The sequence below is a fragment of the Falco naumanni genome, chromosome 7, assembly GCF_017639655.2.
Source record: "Falco naumanni isolate bFalNau1 chromosome 7, bFalNau1.pat, whole genome shotgun sequence".
In the NCBI taxonomy this organism is placed as follows: domain Eukaryota; kingdom Metazoa; phylum Chordata; class Aves; order Falconiformes; family Falconidae; genus Falco; species Falco naumanni.
In genome coordinates this window covers 69,784,383-69,804,987 of record NC_054060.1, presented here as the reverse complement: position 1 = coordinate 69,804,987, position 20,605 = coordinate 69,784,383, and the positions used below count along the sequence as shown (strand labels likewise).

The following is a 20,605-nucleotide window of genomic DNA, read 5'->3' as shown; positions in this document are numbered from 1 at the left end:
GGTTATATGGCAATTGAGCTTAGTGTCGGAGAAGATTTCATGACTGAAGTGATACATTTGTTGGGTTTTTGACACAAATGTTATATTGTAGCATCACAGTAAGTTGAATGTTGTGGATATGGTACAGTTACACTCTTCCCAGACCACAAGTACTAAATGAGCTAAGGTAAGTTACTTGAAAGATTGCCTGATGTTGTTACGGTCATGTTGTTTTATTGGCTTTACAAATATGCGGTTTGTGAATGCTCTATAGTATAGTAGAGACTGTGGAACAGCACTAGTATTTTTGTAGTATTTTTCTACACTAAAGTTTATGATGATTGTGAGGGTTGTGTTATGGTTGATGTGACTTGTGGTTTTACAGTCACGTCATAGTAATCTGGTGATGGTTGTTAGTCATAGATTAGAGTTCAAATTTAATGATACTGGATATGGTTAATTTACTGAGATATTGCAGTGAAGCTATTGGAACAGTATTTTGATAACATTCACTTGCTGCTGCTGAGTCCTCATGCTTACTTACATCCATCTTTGCAGTATTCCACGATATAACCATCTAATCCCCCAGCTCCAATACGCTCCGGGGGTCTCCACTTCAAGGCAACAGTGCTGTCAGAAACATCTTCTACTGTAAAGTGGGTTGGTTCACTTGGAGGAGCTATAAGGAAATACATAGAAGTAAATTCTGAGAAATAGCAATATAACTGTGAGAATTCAAAGGCTATAGAACAAGTGATTAACAGCTGAATTATCTACCGCTGTCTGTTTTAATAAAAATTAGCTGAAGCTCGGTTGTAAAATGTAATGCCTAATACTTCATTTAATAGAAGTGCAGTATAAGGTTCCTACAATGGGGAGGGGAATAGGAAGTTAAAGTAGTTCCTAGTTACATATGCTCCCTTATAAGTAAAAGCCAATGAAAAAAGAAGTGTTGTAGAAGGGAGTGAAATTATCAGCAGGAGTCTGCAAAAAAGTCTAGGAATAAAAATATGTAAAATTTTTATGCTGTTCTTACACCCTGATTGTAATTAGACAAAATGTACAGTATCAGAGGACCAAATTAATCGGTGGCGAAATTTTATTTCACTCACTTCCCTCTGACGGTGCAGAAAAATGACCAAAAGTTAGGTTTACGTGTTTACAGAAACACTAGCTCTGATTTGCACATTTGCAATAGAGACATGCCTGAGAAAAATATTTTGGGGCTGAAAAGTTTTTGTTTCAGTTAGATACAGCTATTTTATATCTTTTCAGAACGCGTCATGGCTCTTTTGAAATCCATAGTTCAGAAAGAACACTAGCTAAATTTGGTCTTCTGAAGCATGACTGTTGTCTACTAATTAAAAAACCATCAAGAAAAGCCCTTACTGGAAAATTCCAAACAGATACAAATGCTACTGTGAAATCATAGATTCTAAAAAGCAAACCATGGTAACTTTTCAAGATAACACTTAGAGTGCTGAATGTAAAAGTTAGTATACATGGCATAAAAGCAATCATGTTAAATAAATGTATGTTTGGCATACTCTGTGTATATGCATTATAAGCCGAACATCTTTTGAATGCACATAACAGATTTTATGTATTAGAAATATTTAATATATAAAGTAAGTTAAGTACAGGTTTATAAACTGTGCAACTGATGGAAATTGATCTTAGTTCCCAAAGTTGTTATAAAAAAAAATATGAAAAAAATATCACCCAGTTTCCTTCCTGTAGCTGTGTCAAAAATTTTCATATTGAAATGGCAGCAAGGACTGTGAACAGCACCCAGGAGGCGAAGGCATTTGGGAGCATACACAGCCACACAGTACACAGTCAAAACCCCAAACCTGTTCTCTGAAGCAGTAAGTGTGAACTTTGTCCTTAATCAAGTAAAACTCTGCCTATCCCATGAAAACTGTGGACCTTTATTTTCAGTAGCTCCGCTTGATGGCTTTTGTTTGTCCTCTTTTGTTGCAGACCAGCCGTTGTGTGTGTGAAATCCAGAGTTAAGAGACCCTTCTTGCAGTTCATCCTTTCCTTCTGACCCCTTCACTGCATCATCTGCTTTCATATTATTTCCTTCAGCAGACTGTCCCCCATCACTGATACTTGTAGATTCAGCAACTCTAGTCATTTCAGTCTCTAGCTGTTTGTATTTTTGTGGGTCTTCTTCCTAAAGCTCTTAGCAGGCAGGCTTCCTGAGGACTCCTTTAGCTTGCTCCTTGCTCAGGAACCGCAGGAGACACTGCACTGCTGTGTTGGGAAGGATTATTTATAGAAAATCATTCCTCAAATATTTTCTTAATCAGCTATCCTTTTAGCTGTGGAGAGGGCCAGGATTAAGGGAGTACTGGGTGGGATACTGTGATATTTGCACCCATAAGGGAATGGCAGAAGCTGAGAGGGACAGGGAAATTTCTGTCAATTAGCTCTCCTCCTTTCCAGATCCAGCTTGCCTCTCACACTTCTAATTATAACAGTTAAAAATTCATCAGCAATTTCATGAAACTGGAACCTCTGTGCTTCTCAGGAAGGGGAATGAGAGACGGAGAAGAGGAAGATTGCAAAGGAAAAGGTTGATTAAATAGAGAGTAGCCATCTTGTAGAATAATTATAGAATGTTGAATAAATACAGAATATAGAGTTGCCAGTTGTAGAACATAGAGACCGTCTGTTGATGGCCTCTTTCCTAAGACATTCTTTTTTAGGTATAAGGGCAGTTGAAGAGAAGAGGTAAAAATTGTCCTGTCTTGGTTTTGTCCTAAAATAACATAGAGTGTGGTAAAACTTACCAATTGGCATGAAGGGTTGTGATGCAGGACTTGGCCGGGACATACCGATAGAATTCACAGCATAAACCCGCATCTCATAAACTACTCCTTCAATCATTCGCTTGGCTTCGTAGGTTAGCTCTTTTAAAAGGTCAAAGTTCAGTCTCATCCATCGATAGCTCTTCTTCTTCTTTCTCTCCAAAATATAGCCTGAAAAGGACAGCTCTTATGATGTAATAGAACTGCAAATTATTATCACAGGAAAAAAGAAAATCACCTGTTTTTTTCCACCCAATGGCATGAAAGAGCCAAATGTGATTCAGAATTATTGTGTATAACTGAACTGTGTGAAGCTTTGGTATTTTCCTACAGTTTCCTTTTGCATTACTTTACTTCTATCTGACGTTCTTACCTGAACAATTATACTTTTCAGAGTAGAAGTTATTTAGAATTTTCTATGTCTGGTATTAGGCTTTAAGCACATTTTGCATGCTGTACGCTACTATCAAGGCATTTAGATGTATGCAAAATAGATACAACAGATCTGGTTTAAATGGTAATTCCTCTCTGGTGAGAATGGTGGAGCATTCACTCCTAACAGCAAAGAAACAAGACACAGCAGTTCCACAGAAAGCCCTTTCAGTGAAAGAGAAATTGCCTTGAAATGTGTAAGATGAGACAGTTTATATTCTGCTGCAATTCACTAATCTTCACTAACAGCATAATTCCCAAAGCAAAAAATTAGTTGGAAGAACCCTTATTGTGTGTGTTTTCTTTTTTTTCTTTTTTATTATTTATATATGATTTATTAAAGAACTGAAGTTAGATCTCTGTGTCTATTGCCAAGTGGTGGAATTGTGGCGTGCTTCCCAGACAGTGAAGATCCCACCTCTGCTTCAGTCCCATGGTGGAGTGGAGCAAGTCCTGGCCACACACAGTTTTTCTTGCTTAGATTCCCTTGGGAAGGAAAGTGAATACAGATGCTCTGTATGATTACAGAGAACCAAGAGAGCTGGATGCACTGCAGAACAAATCTGTAGTATAGCTTAGATGTAGTCTGTATGCCCAGCCCAGAATCCAGGTCTTTAATGCATCTCCCTCACCCCCTCAATATCCACAGCCTTTCCCAAACTATTGTGCTGTTTTTCAGAATGACTAAGTCAGGCTGGGTTATCAGTTCATCTTTTAAACTCTGATTTCCCAAAACTGGGAGTGGAATCTGTGATTCTTGGTCCTTAATACGGAGAATGGCTGTATATTGCATTGGAAATCTTTGTATACATTATTTTCCAGTGACATGCTACAAGTTATCGATGCTTTCTTTCCATCTAGCTATGTTAAATTTCTGCTGCTTCTGTGTTGCAGATAGTACGCCTGGATGTGATGCATATAGACTTCTTTTAAATAGAACTTGTTCTCAAAGCTGTTAATCTTGAACTAGGGAGTGAATAATCAGAAAATACACTGAATAGTGATTAACACATACCATGTATTTTTATGTAATGTATGTCTGTTTCTACCATAGTCTACAGAGGGTAAATCTGTAACAGTGGTCAGCTACAATAATGTAAGTCTATAACGAATACATTGTAAAGACTTATGAATCGAGCAGTGTGTGCTGGTGATTCAGTCCCTGCTGCTCACAAAGGTCGTGGCTATCAACTTGCAGGTGTCCCTTTGGTGTACCTGGGAAGTTGATTCACACAGTGTCTAATGGGAGATGGAGCATGACAGGCATGTTTGTTGACATGCTATAGCATGCATCAGCAGCCTTTCCTGCCTACACTGAACTTCAAAAAGAATATGGGAGCCTATAGAATGTTTTGGGAAACAAGTGGTGGTGAGCTGACGGGTTGTATCATTACTTCTAATGTATAAAGTTACTCCTGGCATGCTTGTTTTCAGTAGCTTTTAAGCAGGGTTAATGCTGTAAGCAAAGAACCTATGGTTCCTTCGACATGTTCCTTTTTTTTTTTTTTTTTTTTTTTTTTTTTCTCCACCAGGGTCTGTGAGACTGGGAGGGGTTTCAGCAGCTCAGTTTCTGGTTTTCTGCAATTTTAGATAACCATAGTTTCCTGTCAGAACTGAGATGCTTCTTCATTGTGGCAGATCAGAATTGGAATTTTTTAAAAAAAGACCATACTGGGACTATTGGTGACATTTGGTAAAGCAGATTATTTCCCCAAATGCACAGATGTATGATAGATAAAGATACTGCTTTAGTAATACAAAAAGTATATGAGACCCCATTTGTGTAACAGTGAAGATGGAGTGTGAATTTCTTTTCTATATTGGATATAGCTAATAAAGACTGTAGCAGACTGCCTACAATGCCATCTGTAACAATATGAAGACATAAGAATGCTTATGTCTCTTTCCCCTGCCTTTTTAACTTGCTTTTAAAACTTTGAACGGATAGTGCTGCATCTGGGCTTTTTTTCCTCCAGATGTTTTGTTCTAGCTCTACTAGTAGTACAGTCCTGTGCTAACTGAAGAAACCTCCTCATGTAGTGCAAAGAGTTAGTGGAACGTTAACCGTGTCATTCTGTGAAAACAAAATAAAGAACTTTCAAAGTATGCGTCCTGAAAACTATACAAAACAAAATCATGTGCTTTGCCTAGTAAATGGGGTGTGTGTGGGTGGGCTGTGGTGATGGGACAGCTATTGGTACATATCTTTGCACATAAGTTTGAATTGTTGACTTGTTGCTTGCTTCCTGCCAGAACAGATGAAACCACAAAGGGCTGGCCCAGTAGTACCTTGTTTATTCCTCCACAGATAACTTCTGTTGAAGTAAATGAGGTTACTTTATTCTTGTGGAAGTGAATAAACCCCAAGTATCCAAAAGCAAATACAAACTTCTCTCTTCCAGATACTATGCAGGGGGTTAAAAGAGTTTTAGAACACTTCTAGCCCTGGCATCCCTTATAGCTTTCATTGTATTTCTTTGAAAAGAAACTCAAATTCTGGTGATCTTCATTAAACGAATGGCTAGATTTGGAGTCCAGAGAAATTTCTCCCTAAAATTGGCCAAGACACTACATTATTTTGACTTCTTTCCTAGGATCCTAGGGAGTTTTATCTAGAAACCACCATGGTCTGCAGAGAACTTAAATTGGTATCAGAGATATTCTTGATTACTTCTGCTTATTTCCTGTATTGCATGGTAACTATGGCCTCTAGGTTTTTACTACAGATTTTAAGGTCATTAAAATGATTGAAAAGTGTTTTGTGAGCAGTGGTGTGTGGTTGTATGTGGAGCAGAATTATGAAGTCGCTTTCTAAAAGAAAATAGATGTAATGTGTAAGCGGTTGAGGTTGCAGACGACTGGAGTTGCTGACTGAGGTGGCCACAGATCTGTGCTGGTATCCCTAGGTAGGTCCAAAGGTCTATATGTTGATCTACAATTTCAGTCTTGAATGAAAATGTTTAGCATAAACTATTTTTGGTATCGCCTTCTTGTGCTTTTTTTGGAAGCGTTTGTCTGATTCAGATTGTGCTGGTAGGGGGCACCCTCTCCCTAAAATTGCAGGGCCAGAACCTAGTTGGAAGGTTTGCTGTGTTAGTTGTGGAGGGTCAGCCTTCCCTAGAGTAAATGGAGAATCCTGTGCCGTTGTAAAGAATCAACAAAAAAATACAGGCAAGGTTGCTGGGGACTGTATTTTGGTACTTCTTACCAAGTACTGGTTGCCCACCATCGTACTTAGGGGGTTGCCACTGCACAGTACAGTAATCTTCTCCAATGTTGCTGATCTTGGGAGCTTCTGGAGGGTCAGGAACATCTGAAGAAAGTGTGAGAATGAATGAGAGTTGTTACTGTTTCAGTTACTGTATACAAGTCAATTAAATAGGTTTCTTTAATGCTTTTTCTTTATCATATTGATACAGCTCTGTCGGCAATAGTGGGTACAACTGAGGATGTATTATCTTATTCTGAAGTGAATCTTGCTCTTTGGTGCTTCTGTGTTAGGTTGGTTTTCCTTTAAACACCATTGATCATGTCTGGAAAGGACAAGGGAGCTGAATAATCAGCTTTTTGCTCAAAAAAATGTATGGTAACAAGGTGACGCTGTCCTGTAAGAAAAGGCTTGCTCCAGGGTTTCCTATTTTCTCTAGAATTAACTTTATATAGAATATAATGGTGACATGTCTCATATTTTATTTGGAGATATTAGTGGCAAATGTCCTGATTTAGGATTTATAAAAGATGAAAAGAAACTTATTATTCACCTAAGCAGTGAATTCTGAATTTTAATACTGTAGCTGAAAGTAACTTTCTTTTATTATTTCTGAGTTTGCTTATAAGCTGACCATTTGTCACATGTGTGGCAGGGTATAAACAGTTAAATATGAAAAATGTTATAAAAATTAATAACTCTAAATCATATTCCACCTGCTGTTCTGTGATTTGTAGTGGAAATCTGTTTATATCAGAATCATGATGTCTCTATTCTATTAACCATTTATTGCTTATAGAATAAGGTGATCTTTGCTTGAAAACATAAACCACAACAAAATGGCAAGAATTTTTTATCTCAGACAAGCATGAATCATATACCTCAGAATGGAATGTCATTTATAAAATGATAGGATCACTTGAAATTGGAAATACATAAGGGAGTACATAGATTTCAACTGGGAGTTGTTCTCTTACCTCTTGACAGAAGTGTTTTTCACAGGTAGTTGCCTTCTGCTAAACTTTGTGATTGCTAGTATTCCTGCCTTTATGACCCTTTTCAGTTTTTCTAAACTGAAAATCAGAAGTTGCCTCAGTCTGAGGAGAGTGGGTTTCAGTGAACTCAAGATGCTCTCATACTCTGGTTGTTTCCTTCCTTCACTTACCGATAACTTTGACTGTGATATCAGCCTTATCCTCTCCCACTGGATTCTTAACTATAACTCTGTATACACCCTCATCCTCCTTTTCTGCTCCTTCAATGATGAAAACACAGTGATCTTCATGCATCTCCACACGAACTCTGCCTTCAGACTCAAACAGAAGCTGTGGGCAGGGAAAGTAACAAAGTCACTGTAAGTTTTGCTGGGATAGTCTGATGAGCCTAGTGTGTAAGCTGGTGAAAATCTTCAAGTCATTGAACATTATAACAATTATTGAAAAGTTACAAGGTTTTTCAAGTTCTACTTGTATGCAGAAGAGAAAATACTGACTAAGTGGCTGACATAAAAAACATTTGGGGAAACTGGCTCTGAAAGTCTGCAGCTTGTTAAGGTTCATTGCTAGTTACACATGCCCAGTTACGTTTCAATGACATTAATCAGTACTTCCACAAATTCCTGCTTGGGATAGCTGCTAGTACCGATGTAAAGAGTTTCATGGATAACAGTTGGGTGCTATGTAAATTCAAGAAGTTTTGCAAATTTAAATGATTGAGCAAACCTTCCCGATCAACAGTATCTACATTTGGCATCAGATAGCATAGACTTGAACAATTTCCCTCTAAAATAATTACCATGTTTCTTGTAACTTTTAATGGCATCCCTATGATTTCTGTCACTCGGTGTCATATAGGTTACTTCTTACTCTTCGCTGTGCTGAGGTCTAAACATAACGAACACAACTTTGCCGTACACTTATAACACATTTCTTCCTTCATGTGTCTGCTTATCTTAGAGTTAGAACAGGAACTATTAGAAAGCATATGCGCCTGAAGAGTGATGAATACAGCAGAACCCTATCCCTGAGAAAGGTTTATTGCTGCATAATAAATGTATTTTTGACTATTAAAATAAAGAGTATTTATGAAAAAAATGGAGACTTATGGAAAAAATAGAAACTTGTGGAAAATACTCTTTCACTGTGTTGTGCATATAGTCACTCTCTTGATCCATTGTCATCTTTTCCAGTGTCCTGTAAGATTTTGTCCTAGGTTTTTTTTCCCTCTAGTTATTATTGAAGCTTACAGGTTAGTGAGGGGAGGAAAAAAAAAAAAAGAGATAAATATTTGTAAGTACATTTAGAAGAGTTTTCAAATAACTGCTTTGATTCCTCTTAATCCATCTACCATGTGGCGGTGATTAAAAATATTTCCTTGATCAGCATCTTACTCCAAAATTATTCACCAGATCTCTTGTGCCCATTCAAAGTGTTTGGTAATTACCGTTGTGAGGCAGGATGCTGGGCCTGATGTGCTATTTGCTGCACCAGTTTTAATATCTATTGACTTCAATTTTATTTCCTTCTGAATGTGACCTTTTATCTGGAAGATGCTATGCATATTTGTGTGTCTGCATAAATCATAAGCAACTTACCTTACTATCAGTATTTGTATCACTGCTGTTTTCTGAGGGAGTCATGGAATCATCATTGCTTCGAACAAGGTTGCTTTTCTAGATAAGCAAAGAAATGCCAGAAAGTAAGCTAAGTCTGAGCAGAACAGTAAAGCTGTTTCTGTAAGACAGAGCAGTCCATAGGTTTGTAAGCAGGGGGTTCAGTATGGAGGTGTGATGAAAGCAAAGAGCAAAGTGAGGCGGCAAGCTAACCTGGAAAGGAAATAAACTATGCAAAAGTAAAAAGCAGAAAAGGAAACAGATGTATCAGATTGCAGTGAGTTAAGGGAAGGATAAGTCAGCAAAACCAAATTTACAGCTTAAAGATACACGACATTCCTGCAGTAGAATTGTAACTGGATGTGGTACTAGTTACTCATCTTGTCTAACTATGAAAATAAGGATTACTTCTTTCTGTAACAACAGGATAGTAAGTTGATTTAGATGTTTTAGCACGCAGAAATATAGTCAGGTCTGTAACATCAAACAGTATATTCTGAAGCTGTGCTACTGTTTGTTTAGGATTTCATTAGTAAGTATATGTTATACATCTTTCAAATCAAGACTGGCTTCTTTAACACATAGAGACCTCATACCTCAGAAATACCACTATATAGAGGTTGTCTGATATCCCGTCACCACTGATATAATTTTGTCAGAGGAGCTTGTGTATGAGAAGTCAATTTCTCTTGGTTCCCAAAAAGAGACAAATGGCTTTTTTGTTCCCATACTAATTCTGCGTTGCAGAAAAGAAGTCCTAACTGTTGTTAAATATGCTAACTTGAACAAAGAATGCAACAGGATTACGAAGAAATGAGATTGGGGAAATTAATTTGCAATGGTATGTTGTCTGTATCTACACCTATGGGAAGTGTAATGATGCTGTACAATATTATGCAAAGTATTTCTGTGCTTTATGCTAGTTATAGCTCATGAGCCTGCAGGTGGTGGGGGTGGGGATGTTCTGATATAGCCAGAAAGGAAGCTCACAGTTTGTGTCTAGCTTCTAAATTCTTTCCTTGATAAGATAAATACCAGGTGTTATCTATTTTCACTATCCCAAATCGTTTTACTCCAGTGGTCTGCTAAGAAGACATTTTCTTCTGACTGTAGAATTCTTGAGAAAGATTAAAAAAGAAGCTGCCATCTCCAGAACATGTCCATCCTGTCAGGTGAAGGTGATGGAGATGACTCATCACTTATTTCTTTTTCTCTGAGGGAGGAAGTGAATAAATGTGTATGGTATCTTACTGTCTGCATATACAAATGTCTACTCATATGTACTCAGCCCCTTCTTTTGGAACGGTTCAGGAAAAGAACAGTTCAGGACAGCTCTCACAAAAAGAGCTAAATCCCAAACAGCTGCATTGCAGATACATATTTTTTTTCCTGGGGATTTTAAGAAAAATAAAAGCAAGATGAAAATACTTGTAACTAAGAATTGTAAATTAATTGTGCCTTCCTTGCCTCAGATACTGTGCTGGGTTATGCATTACCTTGTTTACTTTCTGCCAGATGACAGTGGGTGTTGGATCTCCTGATATGGGAACATCCAGTCTCAATTTGTTCCCAGCCACCACGACAATAGTGTCAGGGGACTGGCCCAGACAGTCAAGGTGGATTTTGGGAGGTTCTGTAGAAAAGGCAGAGAAAATAAGTTTTAAATATAGTTTGAGTATTCTGTATGGAAAAAAAGGTGAAGAGTCATACATTAAAAATGAAAATACTTTGCTTGCTTTGCTGTTGAAAGCATGTTTACTTGCATATAAATAACAACCACTGTTCTTACCTTCTCTTGGTACGAAATCAATCTTGACCTCTGGGGAAGAAAGTGGGGGAGGGAATAGGAGAAACAGATCAGAAAACAGAATTTACATAGCATCTGCACCCACAAAGTAATGTTAAAGCTGTTCATCATTAAAACCTCATAAGGCATAAACATCAACAGATTAACTCAAACTGGAAACTAAGCTCTGTAAAACAAGGTGATAATGATAACACAACATAACAGGGAAAAGCAATGTTGCTTATGTTGAAGTATCGGGAAAGAGATTGTGTGCTTTTTCCTGGTATGACTATGATTAATGCCATAATTTTATATCTCTGGAATTCCCATGACATATTCTGAAGATAACTTACCCAAAAACTGGAGCTTGGCAGAAAGGTTGTAAGCAAATCCCTGAGGGATGAAGGAATAATCAGCCTCGTCGTCTGGTGTTACGTCCTCAATAGTTAGCTTATGGATTCTGGAAACGTGAACAAATATAGTCCACTCCCTTACCTCTCCAGGAGAAACCGTACTATCTCACAAGACAAGATGCAGGCTATAGGATATTAACAGACACTGCTGTTTCTTCTCCCCTTGCCCTACCATCAAGTCAACAACCACCAGGACTGTAGACTACTGTACTTTCAGTATTGAGGCAATTCCGTGTCAGCATGTTGTCTATGAATGGATTTTTCTTATCAAGGTAAATGCATCCTCTAGTGTGAACAGAGGAAGCAGTTTCTCTGCTTTAGTCCAGTCCTTTCCCATTACAAGGGCAGTTGTAATGCTGCTGACTGGTTTCATTTCATCAGATTGCGACTGCAATAAATTCTGGAAAAATAAGCTAAAAATTAATGCTCCATCCCTGTAGTATTGTAAATTCAAAACAATACAGAAAAGGAATACCAAGGACAGCTTTACCTAACATGTAATGTTTATGTATCTTTTGAATTTCCTTGGTCTCCGTTTTCAGTAGTAGTTAAACTGCAAAGAAACCTGAGCACAGAATTGCACAACTGTATGCGTTAATATAAACGCTCCTTTTTGTGAAGGGGTTTCTGCATATGTGCTATCTTAATCTGTCTAAATACTACTGCTAATTTTAAAGTTATCAACAAGGTGTTTTCTAGATTGAATACCAAGGAAAGAATGAATTCTGCTGATATGCCATTCTGCTGCCATACATGCAAAACGTACCAACACTGAAAGACTGCATGCATACCAAAGCAAGTCTGTGACTGTGTTGATTGCATATGAGAAGGCTTTAAACTTATTTTCCTTCTAGCTGGAGCCAGGATGAAGTCTTATTTTATATTACTATCCCCTGAGATACTAGTTCCTGTGGATTGTAATGCAGTACCCAAGACTGTACCTGATTTCTGAAACAAGATTTACCTGCCGATATGAGAGATCTTTATCCTTTCATCTGGGACCACCTCCTTCCCATTTTTCAACCAGATTCCTTTCACGTTTTCATCAGAAACTTCACACTTGAAGACTGCCTGGTCGCGTGCCTTCACTGTCAGGTCTGCGATGCTCTGATAAACTTCCAGCTTTTTCTCTGATATTGTGAGAATAATCGATACACACATCAAAAAATCGGAATAGCTCTGTAAGTAAATGGTGTGGATTTACTGAATAGAAAGGGCTAGGGCTGAGCAAGCTGTTTGTGGAAGAGTGAAATATGAAGGGAAATCCACAGCGTGCAGGGCTTTAACAGGATTGATAGCTAAGCACCTGTTGTTATCAGAGTATCTATTACATCCAGCACGCAGGTCTGAGTTCTTGAGGCCTTTATTATCAAACCTTATGCCCCTTATTAAGTTGCTGTTTCCCCTGGCATGGGGATTATGCTACTCCTGTGCCCTATCCTAGAGAAGGTTACCTTCGGCCTGTTTTCATTTCTCAGCTTCTCTGGTTCTGTAATATTACCTGTGCCTACCTTGTACAATTAGTTCAGCGACTGATACCCCACCATTGGTCTTCACCGTGTAGTGTCCACTGTCCTCCTTGGATGTCTCATTAATAATCAGATATTGCTTCTTTCCATCTTTCTTGAATCGGTATTTGAATGTCTCTTCCCGTGTCAGCTCAATCCCGTCCTTTTCCCTGCAATGCCAAATAGCATTGAGTCATTTTTCTGTGGTTGGGAGAGGAGAGTAAGACTCAGCTCGATGTTACTAGAGATTGGAAGACACAAGATAAATCCAATCTTTGTACATTTCAGGTTAGCAAAAGAGACCATTGCACAAATGTTATTGGAAGCATGACTGGAACGCTTCTAGTTTGACCGTTAATCTTTGCTTGAACCTCTGGTTCAAGAGAGTTCACTCACAAGGAAGTACTTGATTATTATTATTTCTATGCTACAGGTAAACATGAAAATATATTCATTTCTGTAGAAGATACAGGGATGAAGACACACTTCACCAGCAGGGAATTTACTATCTTAAAAGCTGACATAAAGTAAAAGGGACTTTCTGAGAAATGACTTAAAAGTCTTAATTTTCCTGATGTGAATTATAATTGTTACAAATTCATGGTTTGTGGGCATCAGTGAAAGAAGAAAATTTTAGGATGGATTTAAATGAAGATGTATTTTGGATTTTGTTACCCTTTCCATTCAAAGATGCCATGGTACATTTAAGACATTACTAAATTAAGCTTCACCATTCAGCCTTGCAGGAAATTTAATTATTGTAATTTTCAATTTTCATAAAGGGAAACGAGCAGAGAGGATTCGTGCTGTTCAGTCAAGGTCACACAAAAATACATAAAATGTTTTAAAGATTTCCTGATCCTTATCCTAAATAACTTCAACAAGCTATAAGAAAATAAGTTGCAATTTCGTTGACTTACTCCTTTGATATAATTTTTTTCATTATTATTTTAATATATTTATATTGTTACTTGAATACTGCTGCAGTTTGTAAATGAAAAAAATTTTCTCTTTGATATTTACTTATGTGGAAAAAGAAATAGAAAAGATGATCTGCTTTTAATGAAGTAAGAATTTTCTTTCTATCTTGTATTACTTCCCTTAAGCTGAATATCCACTGGTAACCAATAACAAATGATCTTACAGGATAGCAAACTGAAATGCCACTTTGGGACTTATTAAAATACTATAGCTCCAATTTCTGGGTAGGTGTATGCAAGAAAACCTTTTGCCTCTTAGTCTGCTGAAGTGAGTCACACGATCAAAACTTCACAGCAGAGACAGGAATCTTAAAACTTGTGATTTAGATGTACGTACCTGCTGCAGCTGTATCCCCCCTAACTGTCCTTTACGGCACAGCATATTGGAACCAACAGGTGGTTTAGAAAAACACAGGCCTCCCTACCAGACCACAGAACTACACTACTAGTAAGGGAGGAAACAGAGGATGCCTGTAACAACCATGTGAAGCACAGCGCGTAGTGTTGTGTCAGGATGATGTTTCCTCTGTTTGCTGAGTGACAAGGGTCTGAGGCCATGTGCAAGATGCTCTCCTAAGGCTGATATTCTCATTCATGCAGATTAGTTCTGGAACAAGTGCTACAATGCAATGTGTGAACATTTGCTGAGCTGCTGAGAATGGACTGTAATCCCGAAATGCAGCATGCTGCTGTGGCAAAACCAGGCACATGCACTGTGGCTAGTGTTCTAAAGTTGAACTTTTAAATCTATTTTTTGGTGATTTATTTTGCCATGTGGCTCATGAAAGGTATCTGAGTGTTCTATTCAGCTATTGGTAAGAGAGAGATTTCTTGAAATCTTGTCTAAATAATGAAAACAGACTTTTGCAATGACCAGTGTCTTAAATCACTGGGAAGGGAACAGTGCATTTCACTTTGTTTTACTGACTAGCACATTGCTGAATGCTGTATGTGAGTAGAAAGTTTGCAGAGGGGTGTACTGACAAATAGTGGAATGATAAAACTGTAAACCTCAAAAAAGAACTGCCAGATACCATTTGGCTTAAAATAATACTCTGCTGCAGTGAAAAGTGAAAAAATTCATAGAAGGTAATGTTACAGACCTTCCTTTGGTAACGAGGACAATGAGGTAGAGGAATCTACTTATAATGAAATGTAAGTGGAGGATTTTATAGAACCGTAGAAGTGTAGGTTTAAAGACCACTGTAGGTCATCTGGTCCAGCCTCACACTTGAAGCAGAACTAGTGCAATAATATGTAGGTCAGCCATGGTTTATTCTATCAGTCCTGAACATTTGCAAGATCAAATATCTGCTCTCAACTTTGCCATGAAACACCTCTTTTCTCTGGAAATGCTTTCCTGTTTCAGTTCTAAGGATAAATTTGTTAATGTGTTCTGAGATATCACTGATGTAGGCACTATGTGATAATGGGGCCACACAGATTTATTGTTGTTACTATGTTACAATACTTTGCTTTCATTAGGAGCTGATAAGATGACACATCCAGCATTCAGAGATGGAAATATCAGGTCAAAACTATGTATTTTATTAAATCTTTGTCTTCAAGAATTACATTATTTCCAAGACCATCTGAAGTTCAGAAATAACTATTCTGTAGTACTTCATAATAATAATGTAAGACCTTTCTGGGTGTTCGGGCAAACATTGTTTCCTGATTACTATGAAGAGACCCTTCTGCAAGCCCTAGTCTGATGGCCATGCCTAAGAGGCTCTAAGCCTTATTTCTGTCTTGTGCAAGTCACGTAATTGCTTTTGTTCATGGGCTTGTGACTTTATGTGCCAGGTTTAAAGGGTACAAGAGCTATAACAGGTGCCCTGTTAGTGCCTGTTACTTGCCTTAAACTGTTGATTATTTCCCTAATGAGCCATAAAACTGGATTTCTTTCTCCATATTGTGTTTCATGTTTCCTCTGGACTCATCTCTCCATTGTCCAAAACACTCCCTCTGTTGCCAAAGAGCATTGACTGAGTCTCACGTGATAAAAGCAGTAAAATACGGTGTAAATGTCTAACTGCTCAGTTTTCTGTTGCTATGTTTTGAAGAGTTTCTCCGACCACTTGCTGCATTTCAGGCTGAGACAGCTGCAGGTTTGCCCTTGTCACACCAAATGCTCATCCCACATATACCAGCTCTGCAAGATGTATGGGAGTTGTTCAAAGGCGTAGGATCAAAGTGCGGCAGCTGCACTGTGCTCTGAGAGGGACGGATCTGGTTGTCACCATCTCTTGTGACCAGGCGTCTGTAAGCAGTTCCTGAACAATAGCATGTGTGTGTCTGTACATGTGGCTTCAACAGTGTAATGCATATGCTGAACTAGCTCTTGGGCTCTATTTAAATTCTCAGTTCCTTCCTTTGGGAGAGCAGATGAGTGGTTGGCACTTTCCAGGAATGTAATGGGCATTGTGGGAGCAGTTGATAACCATGTGCCTGAAGCTGTTAACAAGCACAAGAGAATTTCATCTGGTAGAGAAATGAAGTGAGAACAGTGTGCGTAAGACCTGGTATGTGAGCACTGCCTGCTGTGCCTGCCCGGGCGGCGTGAACCTTCCAGCTTCCGCTCAGCTGGAATGCCCAACAAAAAGGTCTCTATGGTCTAAATGTTTATCATCGTAATCCTGCTCACTGCATATGCATAATGACTGACTTTGCAGGATCGCCACAACAGATATGTTAAAATAAGTCAATGACCTTCCCTCTCTGTTTCAAGAGACACTTATGTTTTACCTAAGAAAAAACACTTTAAAAAAAGAAATGCACACCTCACTGTAGTTGAGAAGCCCAGAAGTACAGCAAACTCCTCTCAATACAGATCTGATTAGTCTGGGCAATAGTTAGATATTGCTGTCGCCTGTTTAGGAAACTTAACAGCTCAGTACAGTCAGTAGCATCCTGTAAGCACTGAGCAAGAGATTCTAGAGACATTATAAAATATCTATACTTATAGGAGGAGGATCAATCTTTTCCTGAAAACAGTTACATAGAATGCCACTTTCCTTTTTATTCCACAGCTTTTGTCCACAAACTGTGGTCTTAGATTGTCCAGTGAAGAGAGATGGTTTCATGTTGTTGTGTTGTGGGTTCCCCCCGCCCCCCTCCCCTTTTCTATTACCTTACCATTTCACAGTAGCTCCTTCCTCAGACACTTCACACTCAAACTCCACCCTCTCTCCAACCATCACCATCTGGTCCTCCAGTGGGTGGGTGATCAGGATCGGAGGCTCTGGAAATCAAGAGACCTTCATTAAAACAACATTCTGAAAGACCGAATACCAGAGCTATATTTCACCGGTCTGTGCTCCACAGGAAGAACCCCTGGCCAAATTACACGGTGATGGTCTCTGTGTTGGATCCTAACATTTACTGTGCCACATCACATTATCAATGTTATCAAATGACCTTTTGGGTTTTGCTTCATGAGACAGAATAGAAACACAGGATTAATCAGTTCTCATATCTATTCTGAAATTCTAAACTGGAGGCATTAGTTCTTTGTACTACTTGATCTGCTTGTAGAGTTTGAGGCACATGTTTATCTTGAGTGGAATCAAACTTTGGAAGTTTCTAGCCCCATTATTGGGAAGACTTAGATCACTTTCTAAATGAGAATTAATGGTAGTTCTCACTGTGCTGTTTTCCTGTGCTTTCTTAGCTGCAGCTATAGGAAAATTTTCCTTCATTTAACTGTAAAAAAAAGATGTACTTGAAAGTCAGAATTTGTTCATATGTTTGAGAATTTCCTTTCCCATGAGATTAACTAATCTGAGAGCAGAGATGACAGTAATTTAAAGCTAAATGCTAGGGGAGATCTTCATTGCTCACCTTTTACGAATAATTCTGTGAAGCTCTTCTCCTCCCCCACCACACATTCGTAGGCTGCATCGTCGGCCAGGGAGCAGTGGTTTATGGTCAGTATTCTCTTATTCCCAACTGCCTCAAAAATATATCTGAAAAGATAATATAAATGTAATCAGACAGCAACTCTTTTGGACCCAGTCACACTCTTCCCCTGCCTGGCAGAGAAAAATGTTCCTACTTTTTTTATCTGACTTCAGTGGCGAGGGGTTTTTTTGTGACTCCAGCCCTATATCCCTGACCCAGTGCGGTGGGCAGCAGTAGTGTTTGAAAAACTAGTGTAGGAAATTAGGGTGAAATCTTGATACACGTGTGAGATGTACAAACTCCTGTGAATGGTTTTAGATGCTTTTCTAACATGTAGCCATACAACAAACCTGACTACCATTAAAAATGCTTTGTCATGGCCTCACTGTAAAATCACTTAAAATTTGTTTTACAAACAAGCTACACTGAAGTATATCCTGTATCATGAGAAAGTAATTTTGAACCCTGGATATACGCATAAAGATCAGAATATAATCTGAGAACTTACTTGCTAAGTAGGTAGATGTAAGCATCCAGTTCCACATGTAGATATACAGAGCAGAGGGAAGAAAAAGAGAAATTCATGAGAACAGCAAAATGATCCAGAGCCAAAGAACTAGGTAGATTCTTTCTCAGCTCCTATTTCTCCCTATTTTATTCCTTTCTTTCTAAGAAAACCTAGGTTTTCCGCTTTGTCTAAGCTGTAGCTCGTTCCTTTTTGGATTTCCTGTATTTCTAGTTTACCTGCCGCTCACTTGGATCTCCTGTCCGTTCTTCAGCCATTTCACATCAGCATCTGGATTGGCAACTTCAACCATTAATTTAATCTTTTGTCCTTTGTCCACTTGGTAAGCTGGATCCAGTTTCTTGAGAAATGCTATGATGAAGAATGATTTTTTTTTTTAAAGTTTATACTTAATGTATTTTTTTTTTTACATTTTCTACCAGTAGAGTAAGTCTTTATTCCCTTTCCTGTTGTTTACCATCATTTTAGACCTTTCCCACTTTCTGCATCCCTGTTTGCATTTTTACCGTTTCTGTCTGGTCTTCATCCTGTTCTGGTTTTCCTTAACATCGGATGGAAAGTGGGTGATATAAACTAAAATAAGTGAGGTAGAATATTATAGATCACATTTGAATATGTACTTCAACACATCCTAAATAGTTACAGCTACATCTGCCCGTGTAAGAAAATGATACTGACCTCAGTAGTGATGAATGTTGGTTTGCCTTCTCTGTTTCAGACTTTTAAAACAAATTAGTTAAAATTAGGTGATCAATACTTCATAAGGCTAGAAAAGACTCAAGAATCCAAATGTATCATCCCAATGGAAATGAAATTCTTTCCACATTCACTGATGCCTGCCATACTGGCCAGTTTTGGGGGTGGGAGGAGTGGGGTGTGGTGGTGCTTTACGTTGAGGGAAAGATAAAGGGCAGAGCAGAAGAAATGAGTAAAATGAGCTGGTTCAGAACATCCAGAGTTTCAGAGCAAGGTAGCTCAGAGCTTCAGGCAGAGCTTTAATCTTTGGTAATCGACATTTCACATTTACAGACTGTAATAGGAAACTCCTATTTCTCATGCTCTTGTTTTGGGCTGCTGTTAATATTTAAACGGCTTCCAAAGCAGATATGAACAGATATGTTTGGAATAAATACAGCTTACCAACCTGTACTTTTTTTCTCTTCCTTTTTTATGCGTTTGAGGCGTTTCAGCATCCCACGCAAATCTGTGATACCATACTGAAAAGCAATTTTCTCATATTCAGAAGGAGGAGCTTTCCTCAGGATTTCCCAGACATCAACATCAGATTGTGATTCAGATTTTGCTTCACCTCTGCAGAAAGGGATCAGAGTGCCTGAATGCCACTATTGAGAGGATTTAAGAACAGCCATAGGCTTGACAAGCTACATATCAGTTTGATGAAGCCATTTCTTAATAAAAAATTTAGCAGTCTAGTTTTTACTATATTATTACCTAAAATAATGAAATAAAACTTTTGATAAGTGTTACTTATATTTATCTATACAGCGATCAAAATAAAAGTGCTCCTGAAGGGTTTACTTTCTAATAGCCAGAGCAAATAAATATTCACTTCCCTTTAATGATGGGTAATGGAAACACAAGAAAACTTATTTTCCTGTCATGGTCATACACAAAACATGTGGCAAAGCAAGGAACTGGACTGATATCCTGAGAACGCCTTAGAAACAAGGCAGTTGGTTTGTGTTAATTAGAAACAAATCCTTTTCTACTCAGGACGTTTTTCTCTTCACTAAAATGAATGAATAACAGATTATTAAAATATTTATTAGATATTGCAAAGACAATTGTTAGGGTATAGGCATATGTGTGTGTGTATATATATACAGGTGATAGTAATCTATAAAACATAAAGACACATAGACAGGTGAGTGGTGGCAAATGACAGTATTTATGATGGAATACTTATTTTATATTTTAACCACAAAGCTAGTGTTTATGGAAGAATTCATGTTTGGTTTAGCAAAACCAAGTGGAAATTCGGTTGTCTGGTTTTGGGTAAGACATTCTTTTTCTGTCATCATGTTTTTTATTTAATAGATCATAAATAGAAAAAGAAATTGGTGTAACCTTACCGATTTACCGAGCGCAAGAAGCTGCTGTACTCCAGAATGATGCAGAGAACCGTTTGGAAAACATGCAGCATCCCAATGGGCAAGAAAGAGGGCATCGTGTTAATACAAAAGACGCATGAATGTCATCTTCACCTCTAGCAGAACAACACTTCAGTAGTGGGGAGATGAAGGCGCTCATGCAAAAACTGTGAAACAGCCTTAAGAAAAATGCTGCTCTCTATTGAAACCAAACTCACTCCCACACTTTGTACAGTTCCAATCTGCAATTTAAAAGTGTAAGCGCTTCTGCTTATTCCTAATTATGGCTGATTGCCTTACAGGGAAACAAATAGCTCTGCTTTGCCCTGTCA

The 20,605-nt window shown here is 38.2% G+C and overlaps 1 protein-coding gene across 1 annotated transcript in view; it reads right to left on the bottom strand.

Annotated features, from left to right (window-relative positions):
- MYBPC3 (myosin binding protein C3) overlaps positions 1-20,605 on the bottom strand; it is a 64,307-nt gene that overhangs the window by 20,124 nt on the left and 23,578 nt on the right. Inside the window, exons 10-25 of the mRNA XM_040602360.1 lie at positions 20,256-20,279; positions 19,307-19,473; positions 18,381-18,513; positions 18,145-18,147; positions 17,577-17,701; positions 16,872-16,977; positions 12,757-12,923; positions 12,210-12,375; positions 11,186-11,292; positions 10,836-10,865; positions 10,543-10,679; positions 9,029-9,106; positions 7,601-7,760; positions 6,436-6,540; positions 2,778-2,966; positions 524-658 (exon numbers count right to left, since the gene is read on the bottom strand). Coding sequence (XP_040458294.1) covers positions 524-658; positions 2,778-2,966; positions 6,436-6,540; positions 7,601-7,760; positions 9,029-9,106; positions 10,543-10,679; positions 10,836-10,865; positions 11,186-11,292; positions 12,210-12,375; positions 12,757-12,923; positions 16,872-16,977; positions 17,577-17,701; positions 18,145-18,147; positions 18,381-18,513; positions 19,307-19,473; positions 20,256-20,279 — 1,832 coding nt within the window. The remainder of the gene's footprint in view (positions 1-523; positions 659-2,777; positions 2,967-6,435; positions 6,541-7,600; positions 7,761-9,028; positions 9,107-10,542; positions 10,680-10,835; positions 10,866-11,185; positions 11,293-12,209; positions 12,376-12,756; positions 12,924-16,871; positions 16,978-17,576; positions 17,702-18,144; positions 18,148-18,380; positions 18,514-19,306; positions 19,474-20,255; positions 20,280-20,605) is intronic.